Source organism: Centropristis striata, chromosome 4 (assembly GCF_030273125.1).
Source record: "Centropristis striata isolate RG_2023a ecotype Rhode Island chromosome 4, C.striata_1.0, whole genome shotgun sequence".
Classification (NCBI taxonomy): domain Eukaryota; kingdom Metazoa; phylum Chordata; class Actinopteri; order Perciformes; family Serranidae; genus Centropristis; species Centropristis striata.
Window position 1 is genome coordinate 5,419,577 of NC_081520.1, and position 17,931 is coordinate 5,437,507.

The window sequence follows — 17,931 nt, forward strand, 5'->3', positions numbered from 1 at the left end:
CACTGGATGAGTTTCAGGCGGACTGATTATACTGGAGCACCAACTAGCGTTCATGAGTTCAGACAACAACAAACCACAGTGAACATGAAGGAAGAAGCTGATGAGACGCTTTGGTTGGCCCCGTGGATGATGGGACATTTTGTTACAAAAAACCAACAGATGGAAGCGTCGATAAGAGCATGGTTGTGTTGCTATGCAACAAGGAATTCACATATCACCGCAGCACATCCAGCCTCAAGTATCACCTCAATGCAAAACATATAGCAGCTAGCGGCTAGTGTGGTAGCTAGCGTGGATTGTGTTTTACTTAAAAAACCAAAGTATTCTAGTTTACAGAAGGTCTACCGACCTATAGGCTACCTGAATTTCTGAAATGTATTATATTTCTAAATATGCTATTGCTACACTTAATGGCAAAAATTGCACTGGTCTGTTGGACTTGAACAAAAATAAACAATATTTTTGTTGCTTTAGCTTATGTATTCAGTCATTATTCAATGGTTTACTAAACATCCATGTGAAAAAAATTACTTCTCACTGTTCTCAGGTCAAATATTTATATGCGATTAAAATGCGATTAATTTAGATTAATTCATTACAAAGCCTCTAATTAAACACTTTTCAAAGTGTAATTCTAACTCAGAATCCGTGAGAACTATATAAACTCAGAAAAGTGTCAAATTTAACACTGAGTTTGAGTTTAACACTCCCGATTTTGCTGTGTAGGCGATTCGTGAATGTGTAAGATGCTGACTGTACCTGTTTACGTTCCCGTTTGGTGTGGATGTGTTGGGGAGGCTGAGGTGGTGGTTGCTGCTGTTGTGGGGCTGGGTTCATAATGACGGGTGCCGGCTGCACCGAGGGGGTGAACTGAGGCTGGGCGGGGTAGTAGGCCCCTGCTGTGGATCAGACAGAGAGAAGAATGTAAACCCACACATACAGACTTAATCCTATAGCCATAACTTGACACATACACATCAGCCTGTTGCACACAAGATATATACACAGACAGCACATAGCCACTGTTTACACAATGGCATTACAGACCGTGTGGCTAATAAAGGGTCCTGTTAGGCTACTTAGAGGCAGGGTGAAAAGCTGCATCTAAAAAGGTCAAGGTATCATTTCTGGATGATTTGCTGTGCAACAGCTGCAGTTTTATGTCGACAGTAGTTTTTTAAAGTCTTCTGACTGCCCAACTGAGGATGTATTACATTTTAGGCTTCTGTCAAATAGTCTCGTAAAGATCAACAACTGATGTAAACACAATCAAATTTAATTCCTAGATAACATAAATAATAACATTTAGGGTTCAGTGTCCTGACAGTTACACTGCTTGTAAGTTTAAATGTATATGAAGAAGATATAATTAATAAACAAGTGAATAAATAAATGAAGAGATTGGAGACTTAAGGACAAACACTGATCATTTATCTCTATAACAACCGGGGTCGGCCACCTTTACTAACAAAAGAGTCATTGTTGGCCAAAATAAGAAAAAATGTCGGAATTGAGCCGCAAACCTTAATTTGAATGAAAATAAAATAGCCTACTAAGTCTAAATTGCTCAAAATTAGCATTTATTAATATGATTTTGGAGTTTGTAATCGAAAGCTAGTCTAGCTATGGAAACTAAAAACTAGACTTGAAGTTGGCAAAATGTATAGGTTAAGGCTTTTAAAGATTTTTGTAAGCTATGATGCACATTTTGTTGACTAATAAAGTCATGGAAAAAATTATTAAACCATTTGATGGTGATAATGAAGAGCTGATATCTAGACATTTTCCATGTTTTTTCTTGATAATGATTTTGGTTATTATCAATAAAACATGACACATGTCTAGATATCAGCTCTTAAATTAAACTCTTATAATATATCTTTGTTGTTGTATCTTGTTGTTACTAGGCTGGTCTAATAATTTTTTCCATGACTGTATGTTAAAAAGAAATGCTTTATTGCAGTATATGAGCTTAACATTTTTACAATTAAAGAATACAAATTGCTTTGGGCCTACACCAATGATAAATGATTTGTCACAGTCGTATGGAGCCACTGCAGATGGCCTGAAGAGCCTCATGTGGCTCCGGAGCCTCAGGTTGCCTACCACTGCTCTATAAAAACATTTAGTTTTAGATAAATGAACAATAAAATAACCATAAACCAGCCAGCCTGGTATTTACCTTTATACTTCTAAGAATGTTAAACATGTTAGTAATGTCATCAATTATTTTTATTGTCGATCAATTGGACAATTACATGCTCTTGATCTATAAAATGTCAGAAAATATTGAATTATATCCATCCCTGGGGGGAGATTTGTCAGTCCAAATCTCAAAAATATTCAGTTTAATGTGATATAACACAGAGAAAAGAGGGAAAACTCCATATATGAGAGTCTGAAGTAGCGTAAAGTTTGATCAGATAAGTAGACTTTTTTCATCTGCTTTACTGAAGCAAATTTGAATACACATGAAGGGCTACAACTACCGATCATTTCCATTATCAATTTATCTGCAGACTATTTTCTTGCTTTGTCTATGTGTCAAATAACAGTAAAATTGCTAATTAGACTTGTTAAGAGACCAATAGGCTTGTTTTAGGCAACCAACTGAAAAAGACAAAGATATTCAATTTTAGTGCTGTAACGAATGATTTGAAGATGATCAACATGTAAATTCAAAATCAACATTGAAATATTGCAGTGTTTGTCATATGTTTTAAATTATTCTTTAATCTGTTTTTGTTTTTTTTGCACAGATGCAGATCAAGATTAGGCTAATCCACACATTTCAGGACCTGAAAATGTCAAATGTTTGACGAGCTTGCCTGAATACTAATGAAACCATTAATTGATAACCAAAATAGTTGGTGATCCATTTTTGATTTATCGACCAAGTTGCTTCAGCTCTACACTTGTGTGATTTTGCAGGCCACGTTTCCATGCAGTCCGACCAACGGGTGACTAAAATCTGGGTTTCAAGATTTTCAAATAAGTCCAATTGCTTCATTTCCACCAAGCTCTTTCCACGTTGCTGCACATCTTACAATTCCTGCAACTATCAACTTGTCCCCACTGATAATGCCTCAGATCTGTATCTGTCCAATGACTTGTATGCTTTTGTGCCATCTGAAAATCTCCCTCATGTCATGACATTTAACAGAAGCGGGCCTTGAAGGCACCACAGGTAGGCCCTTAGACCATGACACTGCAGCCTCTCCCTTTGCCCAGCTCTCATGCTTTTTTCTTGAGGCAATCAACCTTCTGCATGTTAAAACTTTTCAAGAAAGCTGCTGCCAACAAGACCAAGAAAAAAAAATTAAATCAAAGTTTCCAAAGTTCAAAGAACCTCTATCAGCTAAACTATCAGCTACCCGGTCAATAATGTCAACATGACATCCAACCACTCAGTGATATTACCTGGCCTTGTATGTGCCTCAGCTACAGTTCAGAAGCAGATGTAGCCTACTTTCAAAGAAAAAAAAAAAAATCCTCAGATTGGAGAGGCCTCTTTTGCAGCCTGACGGTAGCTAGCTCCTGCTCTGCCGCTCTCCCCCGCTGCATGCATTTCAGTCTAACTCACATTACTGAGTCTGCATTGTTGACCAGGAGCAGCACAGCCTAAATATAGTCAAAACCCCACACCGGCTGGGGGAAGAGAGCGCGCGGGAGGGAAAGGGAGGGAAGACGGACGGAGAGAGAGAGAGAAGGACAGAGAGAGGAAGAGAATAAGAGCATGTAAAACCAGAAAGCCAGAATGAGACTTTTCTTGGGACACATCCCAATGCTCTAAATACGAGATATGATCTCTGAAATGCAGGCGACTGGAGGAAAGTAATGGGAGAAGGGGGCTGTAAAGAGACGCACTATGTATACGACACCTACCCTCAGAGTCCTGCTGCTCTTGAGACCCACGATTCCCCATGCTGAATGCCTGCTGATTGCAAAACTGGACAGAAAAAGGAGGAGAGGGGGGTTTCTTTTCAAACCCCCTCTCTAACTTCTTCCTGTCCTCTCTACAGGTGCCCTCTCAGAATGACTTCTTTTAATGCTCAGCCCTCCCTCTTCCAGCGTGTCTCCATTTCGCTCCTCCCTCTGACCTTCCTGATTCCTCCCTGCCTTTCACTTTTTTTCACCTTCCTCCCTCCCTTTTCCCCCCACTCCTCTACAGTGTACTGGCTGGCCAGCTAAACTGCTCAGTTGTGTCTTTCAGAGTGGCTCCGATTTGCCTCAAGACTCCCAAATCTCTTCACCCTGAATGAGTGATCTGATCCCTGCTGCCATCACAGTACTACAAAAGGGGTGGGCTGGGACTTTGTACATGTATGTGGGATGAGTTCAGCAACTCGAGGGGGGTGGGGGTGGGGGGTCTTAAAAATAGTCACCATACTCCGTCAGCACAGTGTATGTGTGTGTGTGTTTTACCTGACTGCTAGAAAAGGACTCAATGGGCAGACAGAGTGAACCAGAAAAGGGGTGTAGCCAGAATGATATTCTGGGATTGTTACTATGCAGTTACTGAGCATTGTAGGTCCTCAAAAACCTAATAATTTCCATACAGTTTATCTGTATCACGCTCTTATCTGTGTGGCATGAAACTTATCTGCACTTCCACAGCCTTTAAGGGCCCAGAGTCTGAGACGTCTCACTGTCACATGATAGGTTATTTAGGGTCATGTGTCAACCCCCATGCCATGTGATTTGCAGAATGACCAATGTAATGTGTAATGTACCCTCCAACACAAACACATAGGACATTATGTGCTGTGCACTCAAACAAACAGCAGGTATAAGTTGCAACACAGTTCTGTCATATCAACAGCAGCCTGCTGTTGTGAAGAGAGTCACACCAATAAACATAATATGACAAATTTTTGAGACAAAGGTGGCAACGGCTGCCAAACGTGTGTGGCATTTGCATCAGTGACAAACAACTACAGTACTACTATTAGACGCACATGTGCCTTTTGCTGCTGCAGTAATCACAGTAACCAGTGAGCAATGCTGCTGTATATACAACATACAGTACAGGCCAAAAGTTTGGACACACACCTTCTCATTCAATGCGTTTTCTTTATTTTCATGACTATTTACATTGTAGATTCTCACTGAAGGCATCAAAACTATGAATGAACACATATGGAATTATGTACTTAACACAAAAAGTGTGAAATAACTGAAAACATGTCTTGTATTTTAGATTCCTCAAAGTAACCACCCTTTGCTTACTAGAATATAAGACATGTTTTCAGTGATTTCAGACTTTTTTGTTAAGTACATAATTCCACATGTGTTCATTAATAGTTTTGATGAATCTACAATGTCAATAGTCATGAAAATAAAGGAAACACATTGAATGAGAAGGCGTGTCCAAACTTTTGGCCTGTACTGTATATGGGGAAAAAAAACACGCTATGACCAGGCTACTGAAGTTCCACATCCAGACCTATTACTGTGGAACCTAAGTTAACCTAGCTTTCCTTTCAAACACACAGCAGCTTACCTTCTGAATAAGTGCATTTCATCACATACTAAATGAGTATTTGTCCAATTGCCTCCACACTCAAGTGCACTAAAAATCAGTTGCTGATAGAAGGCAAAGGTTTTGGTGTAAAAAAAACCCAACTAAAAACACTGGGTTTTTGTTGGAATAGTCAACCGAGGCAGCAGTCAATGATATAAAGATTTTGAAAGGCAGGATAACGGTTTATAGACAGACAGCCCTGAAACGGTTAATACGTTACATTTATGGAGCTGACTCTTTCATTCAAAGCAACATACAATTAGTGCATTCAAATATGTCATTAAAAGGTAAAAAACTTGAATCCTCTACAATACTCTGAAGTGATTTCGCTTACAAAATGTATTGAATCCTCTAAACTTTGTGCAAATCTATTTACATTCTTTATTTTTATAGATGAGGCATGTCCATTCATCAGACATATGACACATGAACATAACAAAACTATCAATTCAGAAACGGGCCTTTCTAATGTCAGTAATGTGATGAAAGGCACAAATGCACAGATGCTCACATTGTGATGAAGTTGTTGCAAATACTAGTCGGGTTTAATTTATTGTGCAACCACAAGAAATGGCAATAAGTTAAATAAATGAACTATTTGAGGTAAACAGGCTCAAAAGATCAAATTATTCCATTTAACACTATTAAACTGAGTCTGATGACGTGTTTTCTGCCGGATCTTTTCTTCACTGACAAAGAAAGTTAAATATAAGCCAGCAACACTTACACAACCAACCTATTTTTGCCTGCCGATTTCACACCGACCAACAACTCTAGAACAATAAACAGCTATCTGAAAACACTAGACAGAGGTTTGTCAACAATGGAGTCGGCAAACAATTTTATAGATTTAATAACCATTGAGCACACATATTTTTGTTAATTTCTAGTTGCATTTTTTTTTTTTTTTTAAACATGCATATGCAGAGTGTGCAGAGGTAGTGTTACAGTACCATGTACATCATACAGTGCACATAGTCTGATGTGCATGACATGCGAAGAAGCTTAATAGCATGAATCGTGTGTTTACAGTCCTGTATTCAGGCCAGCACATTCTATTGCTGATGAGCTACAGTTTAAACAAAGACAACACATAGTTCAGATGCCTGCCGGTGGGGGGTCAGCAAGTTTGTTTTCCGGGCATCATCACTTCTTGTGCTGTACTGACACATAGTCACCTCTAGAGGGCGTGACAGCACAAGAGATCAAGAGCAAACATCTGTGGAGCTACTGGGTTTAGTAGTAGATAAGGAGGAATATGATAGCAGCTTGGTACAAAAAAAGATAAGGTTAAAAAAAAAAACGTGGAATGATAAGGTGTATGAATTATGATAGCTACATTCTTTGAATGCATTAGAGCAGGGATGGGCAACCTAAATGCTGGAATCTTCAACACTACCACAGGGCCACATATAGGACAGTGCATTTAACCAGATATGATAAAACTGCAATCTTAATAATTGTGTTAATAATATGTTTACAGCGCAGTAACTTAACATATTCCATGCTCAAAACATGTATAACAGTATAAATAGGAATACAAAAGGTTTGAAGCAAATAAAAAATAACCACTTACTGTGATTTCTTTTTTTTCAGTGCAAGAACAGCAGACCAACATTAATTGCAAGAAGTCATTTTGTGCATTTTTACACTGCACTTTTAAGATTTCATGCTCAAATGCATGTATTTGTACTGAAGGCCACTTCAAGTGAGGGTGCGGGCCGTATGCGGCCCCCGGGCCTCCAGTTGCCCATCCCTGCATTAGAGTAACATACTCTCATAGTGTCACATATACAGAACATAATTCTATGATGCTTAATGCAGATGTTTTTTCTGCTGACACGCTTTTCCTCATTCCTTTTTCCTCAACCTGCTTTGACTCTGACAGTCAGCATCATATTTTCCAGAATGTAGCCACACCCCTCAAAGAAAAAACAACATGTCTCTTGGCAGTATTTCTTTATGGCCATAGATACTCTACTGTATTTTGTACTCTGCTGATTCATACCTGTATGATGTCATTGCACAACTGCAGTTCGAGAGAAAGCAGATTGAGAGCAGGTACAGTATGTATCCCTGCCTCTAAACCTGCTGGTCTATAACTTCTTATTTATATCAACTAGTCCTAAGCAACAGGAAATGTCCCAACAACTGACAAGACTTTTGGAGTTGACTTTGTTTGAGGAAGATAAGTGCTCTTCTGTAAACATTGATATGAGGAGAAACACAAAACAAACTGGAATTCCAAAACGGGACAGAAGATGGAACTGAGAACCTGAAAAATATTAAGACTACAGGGACTACAAAAAGTGAACCTGATAAAAATAATAATGGCAAATAAACCGCTGCCTTTATAGATGTTCTGGCTACATTTGTTAGCTTAACATATTGTTACTCTGTTGACCACTTTTTTATCGTTAAATCAAGAAGTGATATGCTATGTGTTTATTGTTTTGACACTACTACATTTCATTTTCATAATTATTTGGCTTTCTAAAGCCCTTTTCTCACGTGACAATGTGTGTCAATGTGTGGACATTGCCCTTTCGCACATGTAGCACACAACAAAAGCTCTTCAACTCTCTAGTTAAACATTTTTTTCGGCATCTTCATGTATATACCCTCAGATGTTTGTATTCTAGCTGCATGATAGAAAGGTCATCAAAACACCCACGAGCTCACTGTGAATTCTCCAGACACTAACATGCTTTATTCAAACATCGGCTTGATTGGACACGACAACAGACTTTCTGCTCAGGAGCTGTTTCATGTTCGGTCTAACTGATTGGGACATTTGTGCTCTTAGGAACAAATGGTCGAACTGTCCTTTAATTTCTGTATTTAACCCATTGAAGCCTGGAAAGCGGATACGTCGTTTTGTAGTATTTGTATAAGCTCTCAAATACTTTTTGAATTTCATTTCTATCTGCTACAGAGGCTGAAAAATCGATTATTTAGTAGAAGTGTTGACATTTCTGTTGAATTTCCTGAAAAAACTTCAGGTTTTAGGGGCTTATTTTAAAATCGCCCAGAGGTTTTACAGACAGTTTCAGGCGTCAATGGGTTAATGTTAGTTATATTTTTTATTAAACAGATAATTAACTGCTTCAGGTAATTTCTAGATAAGTTCCGTGTTGCGGTGCATTTGTGAATGGGACTTAACTAAGTTTGCAATTTGTTGGGCCAGTGATGGCTCATGTGTCAAGTGTCTGTGTGTGTGTGTGAGTGGCTCAGGTGAGGCCCCATGTAGAGCCTCTTACCATAAGTACCATATTCAGCGGGACTGGTGCCTGGGTAGAAGCCGGGGGTGCCTGCTTGGACTGGGTATTGCTGGGGTGTGGTCACGTAGGTTGCTGGCCGGTACTAAGGAGACAAAGAAGAGAGGACAATATCATTAGATACAGTCATAAAAGCAACAGAGTCCAGAATGCTGCGGCTGGTGTACTGACAAGAACCAAGAAAATAAATCATATTTCTCCTGTTCTAGCTTCGCTGCACTGGCTCCTTGTAAAATCCAGAATTGAGTTTAAAATCCTTCTTCTCACTTACAAAGCTCTAAATCAGGGGTGTCAAACTCAAATACACAATGGGCCAAAATTTAAAACTTGAATAAAACCGCGGGCCACATTGAACAAATAAACCTTTTAATATATACCAAACATGTTTTGTTTTAACATTAAATATGGAACCAGCAACGCTTATAAACATACAATATATAACAAAATAGTGCAGACATGCAAAATCAAATTTCAAATAAAAAACACATCAATGTCATTAATTTATTAAATAAAAAACGTATGCCTCTTTTCTATTTGCATCCTTCTGATTTAAATATCAAAATAAAGTTTTTCAACTGGTTAATACATTTAAAAATAAAATAACAATAATAAATCTAGTATTAGCGGTAAATGCGCCGTATAATACCGGCGGGTCAGCTTTTATAGTACAATAACAATATAATAATTTGATATTGGCTCGCGGGCCAAATAAAATTACACTGCGGGCCAGAGTTTGACACCCCTGCTCTAAATGGTCAGGCACCATCATATCTTAAAGACCTCATAGTGCCATATCACCCTTCTAGAGCACTACGCTCCCAAAATTCTAGGTTACTTGTGGTTCCGAAAGTCCTTAAAACTAGATTGTGAGCCCGAGCCTTCAGTTATCAAGCTCCTCTCCTGTGGAATCATCTCCCAGTCTCAGTACGGGAGGCAGACACCCTCTCTTTATTTAAGAGTAAACTTAAAATTTTCCTCTTTGACAAAGCCTATAGTTAGGGCTGGCTGAGGCCTTGGACCAGCCCCTAGTTATGCCGCTATAGGCCCAATGTGTCGGGGGACACGATACACCGGTCCCTCTTTTCTTCTCTCTCTCTCTCTCTGATGTCCCAATAATACATGACACAAGCTTTTATTTTCCCAGAGTTCTCCACTTTTCTCTGCTCTCTCTTCACAGGGTGTGGAGCTCTTGTCCTGCTCCATCACTCCTGCTGCTCTCACTGCCGTGGATCTGGTTCAGCCCCAGGTGGGAATGCTCCTCTCCTGGTCCACTCTACACTCACCATCACTACTGGCCAATGGTGGCGCTCCATCACCTGCTTCTGTCTCCTCCCAGAACTCCTGCTCCTCTCTGTCTCTCTCCATCCCGACAGTCTCTCTCTATCCTCCCTCCCTCAATAGGGCTGCAATGATTCGTCGACGTTGTCGACAAAAATCGATAATAGAAATAGTCGACAATGAATTCCATTGTCGACTATTGTCGCCAGACGTGGTTTTCCAACAGAGTGAGGCATCTCACTTCATTACAATCTCTGCCGGAGGTAATGTACACAAAAATGGCGGCGTCGAACACAGCTACACGAGCATTTTAGCCTGGATACGGCCAATAAAAAAAATGTCTTGCAAGGTTTGCAATGCAGACCTGCGCATCACGGCAGCACCTCGGCGATGCACAAGCACTTAAATAGAAAGCACGTCGGGCAGTTGAACCAAACGGAGTCTGACTCGCCTCGGTAAGATTCAAGTAACATTCAAGCCGATAAGTTTCGTTAATAACCGCATTTTTCCGCTTTAAAAGAGAGCTTTAACGTTATGCCTGACGAACGTATTTTAGATTAAATGCATGCAGTCTGAAGAAGAGAGCCAGCATGGAGCCTTTCTGCAGAAGAAGCAGATGTGCAGCAGCAACAGGCTCCTCACTGAGTCAGTACTGGCGCTGGTCTGTGATATGAGGTTCCAACAGGTGAGCCCAGTTCAACACAGACTACATCCAGAACCCAGAACCAGTTCCACCCACTTGATGGAGCAGAAATACAGTTTTATAAAACACATTTTCCTGTCCAGAAAAAATGGACAGAGGTTTATTTATTTTTTGTATGAATCAGCAGCTGAATTGTTGAATAAAAGATGCATTTTTCATTTAAGTACCCATCTTTCTTGTGTTTATTATCATTTGCCACATAATTAAAGCAACTTCATGCTAAATTTAAGAAAAAAATAATAATTATCCGATTAGTCGACTCATCGTTTCAATAGTCGGTGACTAGTCGACTATTAAAATAGTCGTTAGTTGCAGCCCTATCCCTCAACCTCTATCTACTCTACTCTACTCTGTTGATCTGTACAACGACATCTATTGCACGTCTGTCCGTCCTGGGAGATGGATCCCTCCTCTGTCTTTCCCTGAGGTTTCTTCATCTTTTTCCCCTGTTAAAAGTGTTTTTCGAGGAGTTTTTCCCTGTGAGGTTCTAAGGACAGAGGATGTCATAACATGTACAGTCTTTGAACCCCTTTGAGGCGAATCTGTGATTTGTGATTTTGGGCTATATAAATAAAATTGACTTGACTTGAATAGAGTGCAAATATAGGGTTGCACAGCATACTTTTCCTTCTTTTCACAGTACACAGCTTTAGGCCATTTTAAGGCAACAAAAATGTTTTGTGAAGACAGTGTTTACAGAATTGATCCAAACCAGACAAAATAAAACAAAAGCTATGTATTACAGAGATTATATGAGGACAAATTTGGCACGGCTCATATACCATCTGGCTACAATAAAAAAAAAAGGGACTTTGGCAGCATTACTACTAGAACAACCATTCTAGGCCCCCTACCTGTCCAGGTATGAAGTAAGCGGGTCCCTGTGGCGAGCTGGGGAAGGGCAACTGTTGCCCGGGGATCATCATCATTTGGGAGCCAGGGCCCGGCTGGTAGACATGGGTGGGTGTCACAGGCCGAGGGCCACTAGTGGGAGGGACACCCCGAGGCCCACTGCTGGGAGGCAGGTTGGCCCTGTTGGTGTAATAGGGCTAGAGAGGAGGCGGGGGGGGGGCACGGTGGAAAATGAAGGAGAAATGTGGAGGGACAGACAGACAGAGGAGTAGGAAGTAGGGACGGACCACGGACAGGTGAGAGTGAACAGTGGTTGAGAGGACAGAGAAAATATGTAGACAATAATGGAAAAGACAAAAGAGAGGAATCACAAGAGAAACAGGATGGAAAAGGGGTCAGGGAGAGAGAAAGATAAATGGAGTTATGTTATCTTTTTTTGAGAACTCAAACATAAAAAACATCCTCCCTCCCCCCGCCCTCTTATGATTCTATCTCTTGGAGCAAGTGGAGCTAGCTTGTCCAGCCTAATAGCTAGGCTCATAGTTTTGTCCATGAATCTGTGGCTAGCCTCCAACTGGAAACATATTGGCCCTGTCTGCCAGGAGAGATAAAGCAGCTAATGCTGGTTCATTCAGAGCCTCCTCATTGACATTCTGCTGCTGGCCTGGGAGCTAACCACCGCAGCCAGCGAAATGACACAGAGCCAACAAAGCACAACACTGCCAAATATTAGACACACACATATGCACTTCTCAAGATGGTGAGGGGGGAAAAGGGGAGGGGAAAAACTGGAAGAAAGAGGAAATTAAGTTACCTGTAGTGACCTGAAGCTTCCCTTCAGCAGCGCAAACACAGATCACACACAGAGACACAGCAAATGGAAGCAAGAAGAGGGTGGGAAGAGAAGGGTTGAGAAAAAGAGAGCACCACAATCAGTTAGAGCAAAGCGCCCAGAAGCTGTTCCTTCTGAGCCAAGCCGTGAATTAACAAGCAGCATGCAGAGAATATCAGAGCAGTGCATTTAAATAAAGTACAACTGGTTACTTTTAAATGAGACTAAAACTCAAAGACTATAACTACTAAAGACGGGCATTTGATCACCTAAATCTGTACTTTTTTTCAACGCAGAAAGAGACTTTGAATTTGACTTGTTTGTGTTTGTATCAAAGTGCTCACTAACCATGTTTCCACTCATGTTTTTATTTTATTATTAATACTCTTTAGATGTTTTTCCTTTATCAAAAAGAGTTAATGCGGTAAATGAGATATTGAAAGGCATATGCCGATTTAGGTCTGACATAGAGAACATTTAACTGACACAACTAATCAGCTGTTTCCATTGTCAGCATCGTCTCTGGCCAATGCTAAAAAAATTGCTAAGAAATTGCTAAAAGTTGCCAGATTAACCATAGTCCAGAAATCAATAGATGCGTTAGATGGCCATGGTTTTTTGTTTTTCTACAGTTGGCGACCTCTACTTCTTCTCAGTTGACTGGGTGACTGTAGGCATGCATGGCATAGCATAGCGGTGCCGGCTTCTGTAGAAACCACTGTTGCCTTGTTTATTTGCTCCAAAGCAGTTGATTTTACAACGTATAAAAAGTTTGTTTGACAATTAAATGGAAACACGACTAGTGAGTCTGCATCTATGACTGTTAGTAAACCTCACTCCGTCTGCACTGATCTGGAAAACAATCTGCAAGACTGTCATCTACATGTCAAAAGCTTGCTTAAAATTAACCTAAAAATGTACTTGAATGTCAGCATGACTACAATAATAATAACATCTTCATGAAGGATGGAGAATCACCTGTTTTCAGGTATACCTTTACAAAGGCCATTCTTATGCACTTATATTTAGCTACATCTGTAATCCACTGAAGCACTTAAATGCATTTCCAGGTCCAGGAGGTGAAATATAAAATGAAAATCCCTCTTCTGAAAAAGTATCATATAACTTTAAGTTATGATATTGGTACCAAAGAAAGTACTAGGTACTATTCACAACTTTTGCTAATAGAAAACCAAATAAGAGTAAGTCCAATTGAGTAGAATCTGTAGAACACAGTGGAAATGAGGCATAATACAGGGTTAAAAAAAACCCAATCCCCCTCATGTTAGTCAGTTGTGCTGTTAGTACCTGTTGGTGTATAGGTCGGGGCCCTGGGGCAAACTAGAGGAGGAGAGGCAGACAGGTCAGAGGTTAAAGACAAAAGCATAAGATTCATGCATCACTCTCCACTGACAGGCTTCTTCCAGTTCTGCACCTTTACAGCTGCACTTAAAACTAACAGTAAAACTGTTGTTCAGACAGTCTGAAATCGGTGGAAAAACTACTTCCCAACACTGATACAGTATTTTTACCCCACTTTGTTTACCAATTTATTTACAGAGTGGTGTTATTTCATTTTAAGAATCATTAAAACAGTAAAAAATAATTATACAGATACATAATTAACCAGAACATTACAGTAGACTTCAAGGGAAAGGACAAATAACTATGAATAAGATAATATTTAAAGCTTGATTTATTGTTTGAGCTCTAATTGATTATAGCAAATGAAGCTGGACTCGCTTGAACTGCCACCAGTCATACAGAAACCTTCAGCAGTAAAGAGTTTTAATAAAGTATTGAGGGTGTCAATTGGCGTTAGCATGTTGGATGTGTATTTTATTCTACAACGATGAAGCAATGCCAACACACTTTCCTCGTCTGATACACAAATCTCTCTCTGTTGCAGCTGACACTGACCAAATGGGTTCCCTATCAACAGGCTGGTATTGTAGCTCTCGTGCAAATCAGCACGTTGTGCTAAATGTTGCTAACAGCGCATCAGTGTACATGTGTTCAGTGTGCACTGGACCGCAGTGGTTTGGCAGGAATACACAAAACTGTCACAGCCAGACTAGTTTGGGTCAGTTTAACCCATTGACGCCTAAAACTGCCTGTAAAACCTCTGGGTGATTTTAAAATAAGCCCCTAAAACCTGAAGTTTTTCTGGAAATTCAACAGAAGTGTCAACTCTTCCTACCAAATAATCGATTTTTCAGTATTTGAAAGCTTATACAAATACTACAAAACGACGTATCCGCTTTCCAGGCTTCAATGGGTTAAGCATGTTGCGCACTCGGCAGTGGTGCAGTACGACACTGACAGTCAAAAATGATGCAGAACTCATGAGAAGTAGGCAGACAGACATGCAGGCATTCTAAGAAATTCACATTGAGCAGCAATTATGCCAAACTTGGAACACGGGGACATTTGCAGTGGGAAGAAAAGACTTTCCCAAACTTTGTTTTATCCTTATTTGTTTATCTGTTACTCATCTGAAAAAAGTAAGGGTATCAAAATATACAATACAAAGCTATGCATTTGAGTTGTTTTAGTATCTTAATTCGTTTTCATTTCTTTTCTAAAATGAAGCAAAGATCACCACTGCAGGTGTGCTGTGGGCAGGGTGAGCAGTGGTCCAGGCCTACCTGTCGGGGCTGTGGTGTTGGGTTCATTTGTGGAGGCGGTGGGGTGGCAAACACAATAGAAGGGGACTGCCCGGGGGGGAATGAGGGCTGCAAGAAACAGGAAGTGACATCAAACGGCAGAAAAGTAGGACGCAAGTGGAACAGAGAGTAACAAGGCGAGGGAGAACAGTAGACAAGCAGTCAACAAGTGCATGGATACTCAGGCAGATTTCTGTGGTCACATTATTCTGCTTTTATACAATATCAGCATCTTTTCGTATTTAAGTTAATGGGGAGCAGAAGGGCATAGTCTGTTCTTTGGAATACACAATGTACCTTAAGCAGGAGGGGGGGGTATCTGAATTTGATTAAACTCTTAATTTAAATAGAACCACTGGGTATCTACCACAAGATTTTGTAGGCCTGGTAAAGATGAAGAAGCTGTGATGGCAAGAGTGTAAGTTAAAATCGTGGCAAAACGTAGCTGTAGTCGTTTCTGACACTATCACAAATCACTATGGAGCACAACGGCTGTGTTGTGGGACGTTTTGCTGCACTGTTGACAGTTGTACCAAAGAACGGCTTGCGGCTGCTGCAGCCATTCTCCACCAGAGACAGTACATTGTTGTGCGATCTGCTTTTCATTATGTCAAAACAAACACTGCCACGACGGCACTTTTTCTTTGAGAAACACAGTGGAACAGAGCAACATATCTTCAAAGAGCCAAAACAGGAAGTTAAGTAGCCGGTAAGTTCCTTACCTGTGAAAGGCCAGGGGAGGGGGCAGGGTGGGGGGTGGAGGGGGGTCCTGTTATAGGCTGTGGTGCTTTATTCATTTCATGGAGTTCTGCATGGGGAGGCAGATGTGGACCTGTGTACAAATCTGACAAATGAGAGAACAAAGGGTTAAATAGATCTATGCTTATAAAAATTACATTTCAAGTCATTGCCACATTCAGTATCACAGTGGTGGTGGTGAGGCCGAAAGGACGACAGTGTAATACAATGTGCAGCAGAAACAATCCGGTGAATTTAACTGGAAGATAAAACCCTCCTGTTACGAGTCACAGCTCATTTGTATACTTACATTTATGAATCTTTTAAGGTCCTGAGTGTAGTTACACTGAGGAACGTTTTTTCCTAAATAGAGACAGAAAAAGAAACCTTGTCAAGGAGAGCATGTGTGGGCAAAAAGCATTTATTCCAACAACTTTACAGCATAGATAGATAGATAGATATACTTTATTTATCCCAAGCTGGGAAATTACAGTGTAGCAGCAGCATTACACACATAGACAATGACAACACAATTAAATAAAAATAACAACCTAGGCATACTTCAAGCAATAAAATATAAAAATACAATAAAATATAAAGTGTCTAAAGAAGGAGTAGAATAGAATTCCAGTGCATCTACAATAACCTATTTTTTCTCAACCAAAGAAGTTACGATGTACAAAACAGAAGTCCACAAGGTCACAGTCCAAAAGACCATTTTACAACAGAAACATTCCATGTGTCCCAGTTTGTTTCCTATTTCAGTGTATGTAAATGACATCAGCTGACAGGAAGTTTATATGGAGCCAAGCTGTGGCCTAGCACACTTTTTCAAGGTGGGGGTCCCATGGAAACTTTAATGTGGACTGTTTTTGTTGTGAAGAAAGACACACTGAGTGTAGTGAATGAATAACAGGAGAAAAATACTAAAATATATATATTTACGGTCAATATTACTGTTGAATGGTGTTAAGACAGAAATCATAGACAAATAAAAGACAATGAATGTAATGAATGAATAGGCCTAACAGAAGAGAAAGATTCTAAAAGAAAGTATGTTAATATTAGTACTGTTAATATTATTGAACATTAGGACAGAAATGACAAGGAATGTTTATAACAGAAAAGTACTGATTAATAAGTATTAAAAAAATAATAAGCTGTATATTTCATTTTTGCCATCATAATGGACAAGTTATTTTTTAAATTAACTGTAACAGGGGGGTCCCAACTAGAGGTCGCCGATATTTGCGCTTTTTACTTTTATCGGCATCGGCCGATACATGCTTGCGTTTGCCGATCAATTAGTTTTGTTTGTTTTGTTAATAAATGTTTCTTTTGTTTAAATTGAGACTTGTGTAACATTTGTTATCATTGTGTCATTTTTATCATGTAAATGGGGGGAGAAAAGGCAATATCGACTTCAAGAATCGGCCCCAAAAAAATCGGACACACATATCGGGGATCGGTTAAAACTGATGTCAGAATAATCTGTATCGGCATCGGCCTTAAAAAACCCGTATCAGTCGACCACTAGTCCCAACCGGAGGCTAATCATTGGCATGGCAAACTTTGGGAACCCCTGGAATCACTTTTCAGGCACTGTCAAGGTACCTAAACCAAAACTTTCATGGCCTCTCTCATCTAAATTGTTATGCAATTGCAAAAAGCTTTAAAAGGTTTACAGAATCCCTTTACACCCACATCATTTAATGTATATTATCATTTTGTTTATTTTACAAGCTTTTCATACTTTGAAAACATAATGGTAAAAATGTTTCCAAATGTCCAAGAGTTTGTCAGACCTTGAAAACTTTCAATGGCATTTTTTAACTAGTATTTAAAAAAGTTTTTCAAACAACAACCTTGTCTGTCCGTTTATATGAGATTAATCCAGGTAGTTTGTTAACAAGGTCCACCAGAGCGATGTTCTCTATTAAGTAAAGCAGGGGGATCATTAAAATGACTCCTGTGGCTGACATTACAACAGACAAATTTAGCTCCAGGGTTTAATTATCTGAAAAACTTTTTTTCCCGTAAATACAAGCACCTGTATGGCA

General features: G+C 39.7%; 1 protein-coding gene across 4 annotated transcripts in view; it reads right to left on the bottom strand.

Annotated features, from left to right (window-relative positions):
* LOC131970309 (eukaryotic translation initiation factor 4 gamma 1-like) overlaps positions 1-16,279 on the bottom strand; it is a 50,724-nt gene extending 34,445 nt beyond the window's left edge. The window contains exons 1-8 of one of the 4 annotated variants that reach the window (XM_059331669.1): positions 16,182-16,252; positions 15,856-15,977; positions 15,116-15,202; positions 13,776-13,808; positions 12,450-12,470; positions 11,638-11,832; positions 8,785-8,887; positions 760-899 (exon numbers count right to left, since the gene is read on the bottom strand). In XM_059331669.1, coding sequence (XP_059187652.1) covers positions 760-899; positions 8,785-8,887; positions 11,638-11,832; positions 12,450-12,470; positions 13,776-13,808; positions 15,116-15,202; positions 15,856-15,930 — 654 coding nt within the window. In that variant the 5' untranslated portion in view covers positions 15,931-15,977; positions 16,182-16,252. Of the gene's footprint in view, positions 1-759; positions 900-3,885; positions 4,020-8,784; positions 8,888-11,637; positions 11,833-12,449; positions 12,471-13,775; positions 13,809-15,115; positions 15,203-15,855; positions 15,978-16,181 lie in introns of those variants that run through there. The other 3 variants (XM_059331670.1, XM_059331671.1, XM_059331672.1) reach the window with 3 other exon arrangements.
* Between the last annotated feature and the right edge of the window lie 1,652 nt (positions 16,280-17,931).